Source organism: Diabrotica undecimpunctata, chromosome 1, assembly GCF_040954645.1.
Source record: "Diabrotica undecimpunctata isolate CICGRU chromosome 1, icDiaUnde3, whole genome shotgun sequence".
Taxonomy (NCBI): Eukaryota; Metazoa; Arthropoda; class Insecta; order Coleoptera; family Chrysomelidae; genus Diabrotica; species Diabrotica undecimpunctata.
Window position 1 is genome coordinate 92,647,818 of NC_092803.1, and position 12,327 is coordinate 92,660,144.

General features: G+C 35.8%; 1 protein-coding gene across 1 annotated transcript; it reads right to left on the minus strand.

The window, feature by feature from the left end:
- Positions 1-2,183: 2,183 nt before the first annotated feature.
- On the minus strand, positions 2,184-4,277 carry LOC140433687 (uncharacterized). Its single transcript, XM_072521667.1, has one exon. The coding sequence runs from the start codon at positions 4,275-4,277 to the stop codon at positions 2,184-2,186; it is 2,094 nt and encodes a 697-aa protein (XP_072377768.1).
- Positions 4,278-12,327: the final 8,050 nt, after the last annotated feature.

Sequence of the window (12,327 nt, forward strand, 5' to 3'; positions counted from 1 at the left end):
TTTATAAAACTTAAGTAAATATAATAGACTTAAGTAATGTTACATCTCTTTCCATGGCCTACCCAGGAGGCAATACGTCAACATTATATGACATATTCGTGGATATATCAAAGAATATTGAAGTATTGGAGATGCTTACGGCCTCGTTAAGATTCCCCACCATATGTCTCAATATACAGAGCATAGAAAGACATAAGACAGGCCTACGGTATTTGGGCCCATCCATGCTTTGCTTATGTAGAAATCACATATAAGTAGTGTAAGGCCCAGTAAATATCTTTTAGTGATCTGTGCAGAGTATCTTTTGGGTATCAGGCAGCTAACGAACACATAGCTCCGGAGTTAACCAGACCGGTTCATTAAGTAGCCAGTGACTCATAACAGATAACTTTTTGTGATTTATCTGAGTAACTTTTAAGATTTTTATTATACCGAGGTTTGTTCAGACCTTAGTTCAATGGCTACTACTTTGGGGTAGTCTACCACTGACTAAATAGTACTGACTCTTGTTTTGGGAAGGTTATCAGGGATTAAAGCTAAAAGGATTTTTACACTTAAATATGTAGATATTCTTCGTAAACAAAGCGTGGATGATGTCAAAATATAACCTATGCAAAAGTACAGTAGCTCTTAAATATTTTTTTTTTAAAAAGGTTGATAGCATTTTTTAACATTGAAAATAAGATAACATTCTGAAATTTTTAATATTACCGATGTTTTTAAATTAAATGATAATTTTCAAAACAAATCATTTTACATAAAAAAGTAATTAACGAGGCATTTTTAAGATTTGAATGTCGAATTTCGTATCTTTAAGTTGTATGTAAGCATTGGAACTGGTTACATTTTCAAACTGTTCAAGTAACTTCCGTCATATTGACATCTGCACTAGTTGTTGTCGAAATAGGATGATTGAAATTGTCATTTAAAGCCACAATACGGATTCTGTCACCCTTTTTGTAACCAATTTGTTTTTTTATATCGTTAAGAGCAGAATCTAATTTATTTTTCAAAGTATCTTGATTAAGCGCGCCACCTACATAGTTTTCACAGCACAAAGTGTACAAAGTGCAAGAAAGTGCACTGATGAGCATTGAATTTTTTAATTTCTCGCTGATTTATAATATTTACAGACCACATTTTGATACGTGTGTACTCTACGAGTGTTCAACTGTGAATGAAGAGATTTTGACATGTGGCACACTATTAACATCAATCTAAGAGGCCTTGTAGCCTAGAGGTAGGGTATCCATACACTCATCATTATGTACAATCTTTCGCTTTTTGTAATCCATCTTAAATGTCTTTGACACCCTCTTTCTCCTTACAATGTCTTTAGTGTGGACATCGCGGCATATTTGGTCATATGTGAGCTTGATTTGTTTGGTGGGGTCGTGTATGATAGCAGTCATAGCGGAGGCATTGAGTACTAGGCTGTTTTCATAGTTTAGAGTAAAGCCTTTGATTTTAGTCACCTCTTTGCCCTTGACTGTTTTGTAGTAATAACTTTTTGGACCAGTTGCCTGCCATTCTACAATATAATCATCTGCCCCAAGCTCATCGCTCCAATCGCCCAACATTTCAACTGTTTCGACAGTGTTTAGGCCATCATCAATGTAAACAATGGAGTCTGTGTCGAAATAAGCTACAGCCTCTCCTAGCCTATCAATCATCTCATACAGTCTTAGACGAGCGTTACTGGTCGTAAATAATGCCACAAAAATATTCGTAGATGTTGGGTCTTCCACAAATACGTCTTTATAATCGTAAGAGACTTGTGCTATATTATCATTAATAAATGTGACGTTTGTTAAATTTATTTTATCGTTCATCAAAACTTCGTACCATCTTTTAATGTCCACAACGTACTCTGTCTGTTTCATATTCTTTCTTTGGCCAAATTTACCCCATAGACTATTTAGGCATATTTTAGCGACTGCTCGTTTATCGGGATTTGGGGCTATTTTAGATAAATCGAGCTCTATGTCCATCTGCTCTTCTACAGCCCGAGCGTACTCTTCATTTGTGGCATACGTATGTGGACTAGTTTCTAATTTGATCTTCATAAAATCTTTGACATAACCCTTGAACAAATCTGTCGATGTTTGCTCAAAATGCCACACCTCGTGAATTTTTATTATTTTGTACCCTTTTTCTAAGGCCTTATTAATTTCTAGAGTTGTCTATGTACCCATCAGCATTCTTTCTGAGTCATCATGATCACAATTTTCGCAATCTTCCAAGACGCATTGATTACACAGCGGAAACATTAATTTGTCAGTTTTGACAGGTAATACAGGATGGTATAAATCAGTAGGTGGTAGTATTTGGCAATGTACTAGACCAAACCAATTAGGATCGTATACTTCAGGTACATGTATTTTTGTAGGGTGACCAACTGGATATTGATCGTAATATTGTACGGTTGGATACAGTGATACAATATCTATGTATCTGAGCTTTTTCCCAGTCACGTTTAGTTTTATGGCGTTTGTTCTACCACCAAAGAATGCTTCACGAGGCTTTAAGGGTTCAATAAGTTGAGGATCTGCTGCGTTTTTACATTCTTTTGATTTTATCCATTCACATTCCCACATTTCTACCAAGTTGTACCCTGCTTCTTTTATTTGTTTTGATCGTCTTATTGTTCTCTCGTATAAGTCACTCATTGTCTCATTGTTGACGTGGTTAACTGTGTCGTTCTTAAAGCATTCTGGGTGACCATGCCAGAAGCAACCGTGGTACTGGTACACAGTATTCGACTCTTCCGAGAAACCATCAACTTTACCACCGCAAATTGTCACTTCTCCGCCATTAAGAGCATGCTGTACGTTAGAAAATTGATTGAGCCATTTTATTGATGCCCTGCTATATGTCTCCTTTATCTCCTGCTTTACAATGCCAATGGTGTTTGTTCGAAGATATTTAGATCTATATATGGCCATACACACACTCGCAATAGTCAGATATTGAAATGGGTCTATGTTTGCTATTTCTAAAAATTCCTTGCGAAATTCCAAACACCCACGTCGTAAAATATCAACATCTGAATCGCAATAGGTATGGAACTCTTTCTGGAACACAAAGTGGTCATTTTTATGCTCATCGTACCATTTCTTAAAATCAGATCTTTGTTTTGGTTTCATTGTTTTGGGTCCATAATACGCAATATCTGGTAAGCAGCCTTCGTAGTGAGTATTTTCAGGAGTGTTGAAAAAGTGAGGAAAATACCCTTTCTTTAATTCGTGCAGACCAAAAGTTTTAGGAAAACCGGACAAGGGGCCGGCTACAAAATTAGAGCTGTCTATTATTTTTAGTTTACGAGCCTCGACTTCCAAAAGCATAAGTTTTGACCCATTGTAGATAGTGTACGGTTTTATCGTGTTTTCCACGCAATATTTTAAAATGAAATATGAATCGTATGATTTACTATTGTGTGCTATCGCAGTATAATTTCTATGTTTCTCGGAAATTAACCATCTACAGAACTCTTCATTGTCTTTAAAAACAAATTTATTTCCGTCGAAATCCTGCGCAATTACAAGATTCGGTACATGAATGCCTGTATTCTGCATTGCCTCGTAATCAAAGAATATATATGTTTCGTTGGAAGAGCATTTCATTATTTTTTCTTCAGAGAGATTGTTACATATACATGGGTCTTTGCAAATTTGTGACTGTTTGTGATTTTCTTTACAGCCTGAATTTATCACACTTGATCTGTTATTGCAAGTACATGATACAGTACAAAATCCTCCTTTGGCTGTTTTTTTCATTATGTAACACTGATGCGTAGCTATTTCTACAAAGGTATTACAGTTTCTGCACATGGAGTAACCGCATACATGCTCCTTATCTCTCTTGCATAGTTTATTACATTTTTCACATTTAAATACTTCTTTGCAAGCTTCTGTATGGTTTCTTAAACCTTCATTGTTGTAGCAATAACGGTTACAGTCCTTGCACAAAACTTTGCTTTTTGTAGTCAAGTCATGCTCGGGATGTTTGCAAATCGTACAAAGTGGTGCTTTCTTGCAGTTGTGCTTATTTTTTCCCTGATAAGGGGTGTCGCATTTCTCGCAGTAAAAGTGGGTACCGTATAGACCTTTCAAACTGTTTATAATATCAAAATGATTCCCGTTTTTATACAAATAAATCTTGGCTGTTTTTTCGGGGCCCTCGTAGATAAGAGTGTTGAAATTTTCTGCACAAATAATCTTTATCTGCACATCCAATAACTCCTCTGCCTTCTTAAAATCATTCAACCAGTCAATCATTCAACTTAAAACCATTAAGCCATCGTTATAACAACCGCCCAACAGGTTGCAAAGTTTTTCGGCCAAATCAGTCTGCAATTTTCGTCCCTCGCGTATGCTATGAGCATCACGTTTGATCAATTTGTGGCCCAAAATCTCTGTTGTGACGTATGTAAGAGCCGTAATAATTGCTCGAGCCCCGCATAAAGTGTCGGTATTTTTAATCTGGGTAATGCTTTTCTTGGTGCGACGGTCCTCTGCCAAATTTATAATTTTATGTCGTCCGCTACCCCTAGGTATCTTAAAAATTTGTATATCAAATATAGTATCTTCGACTTGAACCGACTCGTCAGAAGTTACATTGTTTTCGATATGTTCCAAGATATTATCCGTATTTAAATCTGTTTCGGCACCTGTTGATATGGGATGTTTAAAATTTTCATTACGAACAATTATACGAATTTTATCCCCTTTTTGAAAGCCGGTTCCTTCTTTAGCATCCTGTATACCTTTTTCTAATATCTTCGCTAAATCAATATTTAAATTACCTTTGCACTCTTCATAACGTAATTGAAACGAATTTAAATAGGTGTTAAATTTAGAAATAAAACGTTTACCTGTGGTAATTAAAGACCAGACCATGATGATCGCCTTGAGAACAACAACAACAACACTGGACACTAACAAATTACGACGTTCACAGTCAAAGTTATAGCGTGACGTACTCGTTGAAGGTTGACAGCAGAATGAACATGGCTTCTATTAGGACGTTTTTTTATACCTCTTTGTTGACCTTGAAACGTGCCAAATATTAGTGATTTTGAAAAACTAGGACGAGTTTGTTTAAAGACACATCACTTAATAATAACATAACATTCAATTATTACATAAAACTGCTATTTGTCCGTATCTGTGTTATAGATTTTAATGAAATTGAAAAAGTTTGCCGGTTGCATAGCGAACTCTCCTATTTTGTCAGTTAAATGGACTCGTCCAACAGTACCAATACCTTAAATATGTTTGGTTAGGTGTATATCCATCCCGATGACTAAAATATCCCTGTAACTATTCTGTATAGACTTATATTTTTTGTTACTTATTATCTAACATTTTAAGTCGTAAATATATTGCAGTTTAGCTAAAAATCTTTTTATTCTTTACAATTCTAACATAATATTTGGCTTTGAACACATGTTACATAGTAAATAGAATGTTAACTTCTTCCGGGAATTTGTATTGGTAAATAAAAAAACATATATTTTTACAATTTTTATTATTACTCGTAAATAAAAAACACATCTTTTACACTTTTTTTAAAATTATATACAGAAACAAGTTTAGATATTAGAGTTTTTAATTGTTGTAAGATATTTTCGTTTGGACAGGGTACCCCAAATAGATTCCAGCTAAATTGTCCTGCTTCAACAACTTTTCTTGTAAATTCATTAAATTTATAGTAAGTATTTTGACGGAAAAAGTAAATATGACCGTCAATCCATCGAAGTGCAAGAGAAATATCTTCAGGTATTCCCGGAAATATGTCTTTTATTCAGCCTCTTCTTACCTCGCTAGTAAAATCATTAGAAAATTCTATATATGACATATTGTTGTAAAATGTATAGGATTGCCCGGAATTTGATTGAAAAATAGCATTGATGTGGGCCTTCTTGGGTATATTAAGTGTAAAATTATCAATATATTGAATGCTAGGAAAGGATGCTGAGAAATATTTGTTTGGAGACACAATTGTAACCAAATCACCGCCTGTTGTTTGAAAAATGTGTTGTAAAGTGTATTGACGTAATTCTGTAGGAACATAATCAGCAAGAAGTTCAGGCTGAGATGGAATAATCATTTCGTTCAAGTCTAGTTTCCATATAAATTTATCGTGGGCGATATATAATCGGTAATTTGAAAACTCAGGAGCAGTGGCTAGAAACATAAAATCTGGAACAATATCACACAAATTTTTCGGTTGCTTACTAGGCCTTGGTCTTGTCGAACTAGTTGTTGGTCTTGACGTTGTCGAGCTAGTTGTTGGTGTATGTACCGTTGTATACCTTGAGCGGGTCGGTTGCTTACGAGTTGTTGAGCTAGTTGTTGTAAACTTTGGGTTTGGAGCATATGTATTGTTAGGCCCATATAGATATTGTATTGCATTTATATCATCATTATGTAGACCACTAATCTTATGCTGATACATATTATATATGATAGCGTTTTGAGTACCACTGTGACCCATTCCAAGAGCATGTCCAATTTCGTGAACCAATACCATAAGAAAACTTATACGGCCTTCAGGTATAGAGTCATTTCCAAAATGCCAGGGCTTCGTAATATCTAAATGTATTTCTGTACAGGTGCCTGCGGAATGAGGAAAGTATGAATGTCCTAAAGCACCACCTCCAACAAATCTAGTAGGACATTCAGCATCGCCCATACAATTTGGCCTAAAATAATGAGTTCCCCTAACCATAGTTATGGTTATATCTGGTGGCCCTAGCTTAGGATTTGTAACCATTGTGAATGTTAAGGTTGAAACATTTTGCCACATCTGAAATGCCATTTCTGCGTCTTTTTGGGCCTTGGGCGTTCTTTGAGGAAAATACCATCGCAGGTGTTGTTTGTGCCATGGAGAAGCCGCTATAAATTCGTTATCACTGTATTGACAACGCGGGCGACGCATAAATTTGATTGTTGCATTATTAAGCAAACCATCCACTGGTAAATTATACTTTTCTTGAAAGTTAATTATCAAAGTAGAGAAATCTATACTATTATCGATCTGTTCATATTGATTTAGATATGCAATAGCGTCTTTTTCCGAGAAATCGTTGCAAAATACGCTTGCGAACGTTAGCATAAAAACTAATACGTCTATTCCCTTCAACATCGTGACTGCGAATAATTTTAAAATATTAAGTAGCATGTATATAGCCGGTTACTAGTATCTATTTGTTTTAAAAACGTTTTAGTCAGTAAGGTACTAGGGACATCTAGTTACTGTACTTTGTACTTTAAACAAAGAATAAAAATATTACAATATATTTTTCTACTTTTGTTATAATATTGTTATATGGTACTAGATATAAATTATTTTCATCTTAAATTGGATTAGTCATATACACGCGAATATGCCAAATGTGTATGCATTCAACGATGAATCACCGGTTGGTCATTTCCTTTTAACACATCTCCCACGATATATAACCGGAAACATGTGCACATTTCAATTCTAGTTAATGTGAGATAAAATATATTCATATGAATGCCGGAAACATGTGCACATTCCATTCTATTTTATAATTAAGCCCTGCATGTGATGCATAAATGAATAGTCTTACAAAATATTGCGAAACATGGTTTAAGCGTGTGTTACGTCATAACAGCCTGTCTATTTAATGAACGAATACGTTTTGTACTACCAGTCTGCAGTCAACATTGCGAAAGTAACAACGGTTGTTTGTGCCAGTCAACGTTTACGAAAAGTAACAGTGGGTGTTTGTGCCAGTCCACATTTACGAAAAGTAACAGTGGGTGTTTGTGCCAGTCAACATGTACGACAAGTAACAGTGGGTGTTTGTGCTACAAGAACCTTGGCGATAAGTTGTTTGTTTGTGTTTGGGCTACAAAAATTAAAAACGTAAGTACTATTATATATTTTTTAGAGGTTTCATAGAACATTTTCTTCGTAGGTAGGTCATTTCAACAATGGGTTGTAAAAAAAACAATTACTTTAAAACATTACTTTTATTTATTTCCTAGTATCTGTGCTACAGCAATAAAAATGTTTTTACGTAACTTCAGTAGAGATTCCGGAGCCTCCTCAAAATATGCTGCCATTGATCTGTTTTTCTTAAAATCGTGATAAATATCAACCATTTTTCTGTCTTCATCACTTTTACACATGACCATTCCTTTTTTCATAGTAAATTCTATTTGATGAGGTAGATGATGTTTTGTAATTGCGTCTGTTGGATCGTATATTATTTCATTATGCTCATTCCAGAAATGTGGTGTGATTGTAACTCCATTTGAGTAAAATTTTGTACCTACTACGACCTTTGTTGTTATTCCATATTGCTTTGCGACTTCGTGTAAGATTAAACTAGTCGGTAAACACGCGCCTGCGTAGTTGGCCCGAATAAATTCTTGCTCAATACATGTCTTAATTAAGTTTAACTGAATGTACTGTTTCATAAGATTGGCCATACTGCGATGTGTCTGCTTTGACTGTTATTCGATGAATGAACGCTTGCTGGTATTATTCATAGTGTGTTAATGATGAAAGTGATGGGGGTAATCAAGATTTTTGTCTGTTTACAACTAATGTAATCAAGTTGACTAAAAGCGATAAATGCAGCACTTTTACATTGATTCTTATGGAAGAACAAGCACAAATCTGCACATTTCAGAGGCCTTTTGAGCATAATGTTATACCATTTAATCTTCCGTCCGACCGAAGATATAACTTTGGTTGTTTACAGCTAATGTAAGCAATTTTACTAAATGCGATAAATGCAGCACTTTTTACATTGATTCTTATGGATGAACGTGTACCTTATACCCTAATTAAGCACTTTATTCTGTTTCAGATATTCCTAGTTGCCAGACGTCTCTTACCTTGACATATCCTAATCGCTTACTAAAGATGGAGGAAGATTATAAAGACGTGCTTTTTGGTACTAATGTAATGTAAATATCTTATCTACTCCCATACCATATGAGCTGTTTTCTCTCAATATCCTCAACTATAGTGCCCTCTATACCCATTTGTTGTTTTATCACTTCATTCCGTATTCTGTCGGCTCTTGATATTCTCATTGATCTTCTGATGGCATCCATTTCCGTGGCTTCGACCTTTTTCTTATATTTTTCGGTTATTCTCCATGTCTCAGCTCCATAAAGTAGGCTAGTTTTAACCATTGTCTCATAGATGTTCCATTTTCTTTTCTTTGATATTTCTTTACTCCATAGAACTCCGTTCAAACATGCTATAGCTCTTCGTGCTTGTACAATTCGATGTTCTATTTCTCGTTCGTCTTTTCCACTACGGTCGAAGATGACGCCCAGGTATTTATATTCGTTGCATGTATTTATTTTTTGATTGTCATCGATATCGAGTTGTTCTGCTTCAGCTCCAATTGAGAGGTATTTTGTCTTTTCTAAATTGATATTTAATCCCCATTTCTGGTATTCTTCAATTAGTTTTCTAAGCATGTATTCCATGTCCTCTTTGTCATTTGACATCACCACCTGATCATCTGTAAACTGTAAAGTATATATGTAATCCTGATCGTTCAATTGTATACCCATTCCTTTGACTTTCCTTTTCCATTGTTTCAGAGCTGCAGAGATATAAATCTTAAATAGAGTCGGAGAGATACAACATCCTTGTCTGAGACCCTTAGTAACTGCAAATTTTTCAGCTAAGAGGTTTCCGAATTTCATTTGGGAGTTTGAACCATAATATAGATCTTTGAGAGCATTAACCAATGTTTGATGTATGTTTGATGTGCCCAGGACTTCCCATAGTTTATTTAGCGGGACTGTGTCATATGCCTTCTCAAGATCTACAAAAGTCATATGTAACTCTCTATTTGTCACAATAGTAGATAGGCTATATATATCTGAGCACAACCCCTAAATCGCAACCCCTAAAATCGCAACCCCCGGTCGTAAGTTCCAAACGGCTTAACGTAGGATGACGTACGAGGGCTCGTTGGAAAGGGGATGAAAAATGAGGTTGAATGCAGTATGCGCCGTGCGCATCGGAGCATGCCAAAAGGTCATTACGTCATATCTTTGTTTTTATTGGTCCGATCGTAACGTACGAGGGCTCGTTGGAACGAGGAGGAGACGGGGAATACTTTGAAACAAAAAACAAAGATGGCAGCATTGCCAAATGGGCGCTAGAACGTATCTTCGTTGCTATTGGTCCGATCATGACGTACAAGGGGTCGTTGGAAAGGGGATGAAAAATGGGGTTGAACGCAGTATGTGCCGTGCGCATCGGATCATGCCAAAAGGGCATTATTAGGTATCTTTGTTTCTATTGGTCCGATCGTGACGTACGAGGGCTCGTTGAAACGGGGAGGAGACGGGAAATACTTTGACACAAAAAACCAAAGATGGCAGCATTGCCAAATGGGCGCTAGAACGTATCTTCGTTGCTATTGGCATGATTTTGACGTATGAGGTGTCAAATGAAAGCGTTGGTGACACAGAAGCCATGTCAACGTTCAGTATAAACATTCTTCTTCTTCTTGTCCGTACAGTGCCTAAGAAAACGTGACATCCGACGAAGAACGTGACATTCGACGAAGAACGTGAAATGTCGCGTGAAATGACGTGACGTTCGACGCAGGACGTGACAGTCGACGCAGAACGTGAAATGTCACGTGACATTCGAAGCAGGACGTGACATCCGACGTAGAACATGAAATGTCACGCGAAATGACGTGACATTAGACGCAGGACGTGACATTCGACGCAGGACGTGACATTCGACGCAGGACGTGACATCCGACGTAAAACGTGACAGTTATGTGTCAACGCAAGACGTCGCTTGACATACATAGAGTAATGGAATTTAAATAAAACAACCATTAAGAAGGAACACATTAATCTTTATTCGTATATAGTTACAATTTTGTTTAACAAAGTTTTTAATTGTTTTAATAGACCGTCTTCAGGGAAGGGTATTCCAAAAAGTTCCCAGCTAAACGTTCCTGCAGCTACAACTCTACGTGTGTATTCGCTATACTTATAATAGGTATTGTTCTGGAAAAAGTAAATAAACCCATCCGTGTAGCGGAATGCTGATGTTATTTTATCTGGTAGTCCTGGGAAGAGATAATTTATTGGTCCACGGTTTAAGACATCTCCAGCTTCGTTAAATTCAGTATAAGAATTATCATTGTATAATAAATACGTCTGACCGCTGTTTGTTTGAAACAAGGCATTTATGTTGGTTCTCGCAGGTATAGAAGGAAACATAAAACGTTTTTGAATTTTTAAATTGAGAAAAGATACAGCGTAATACTGATTATTGCTTATAGTTACTAAGTGTCCCTCGGACTTCTGAAAAACATGTGAAACCTGCGTAGACCTCAACTCTTTGGGGAGATAATCGATAATTAATTTAGTAATGAGTAGGAGAAATAAACATATCTTTCATTAAAATATCTTTTATTATTGAGATACATATAGATACAAGTTATATATAACACTGAAACTTTTATATTAAAAAAAGACATAGACATGTACAAGTATTGTTTATTTACATTACATTAGTACCAAAAGCACTTCTTTATAATCTTCCTCCATCTTTAGTAAGCGATTAGGATATGCCAGCCAAAATCGTCCCTTTTTCACAAAACCTAGTAGTTTAAGTAGCGTTTTACTCAGGTAACCTCTATTCAAATATCGGATAAGGGTATTTCGTCGATCAGTATTTTTAATTATGTGATGTAATTTAATTTGAACGTCGTCTGTTAATGCCTCAATTTGCGTTTTTATGTGTAAAAGTCGTTCTTCTCTAAGTATTCGTTCTGCTTCCAATCTCCTTTGATCTTCAGTTCGCAGGTTTGTCAATTGTTCTTTACATGTTTCACATAATATGTACCTAGTCCTAGTATCGATCCAATCGTTCATTTCGAATATTTCTATACAACCGCAAGGTTTTATAGTTTCACTTATTGTCTCATAAGGCATTGTGTATCCTAACCAGAGGAATAAATGTAAGAGACTTCTGAAGAGGTATCCGAAACGTTTAAGAAAAGAAGTAGCATACTCCAGAGTGCTATTCTCTGCATACACAGACACAGAGAGCAACAATAAGGCATGTAAACAGACCAGCACCTTGATTTATACTAATTTCCAAAAAATTGTTAATACAGTTATTTATACAAAAATCCAAACACACACATCTTCTGACTGAAGAAGTTTTTGTATAATATTAACCGTATTTTTATAAAGCATATATTATATGGATAAAATTAGTATTAGTCAAAGAATTGAAATTAGATACAGAAGGCAGTTTGGGCAATATTATGTTTTGTAGGTTTGT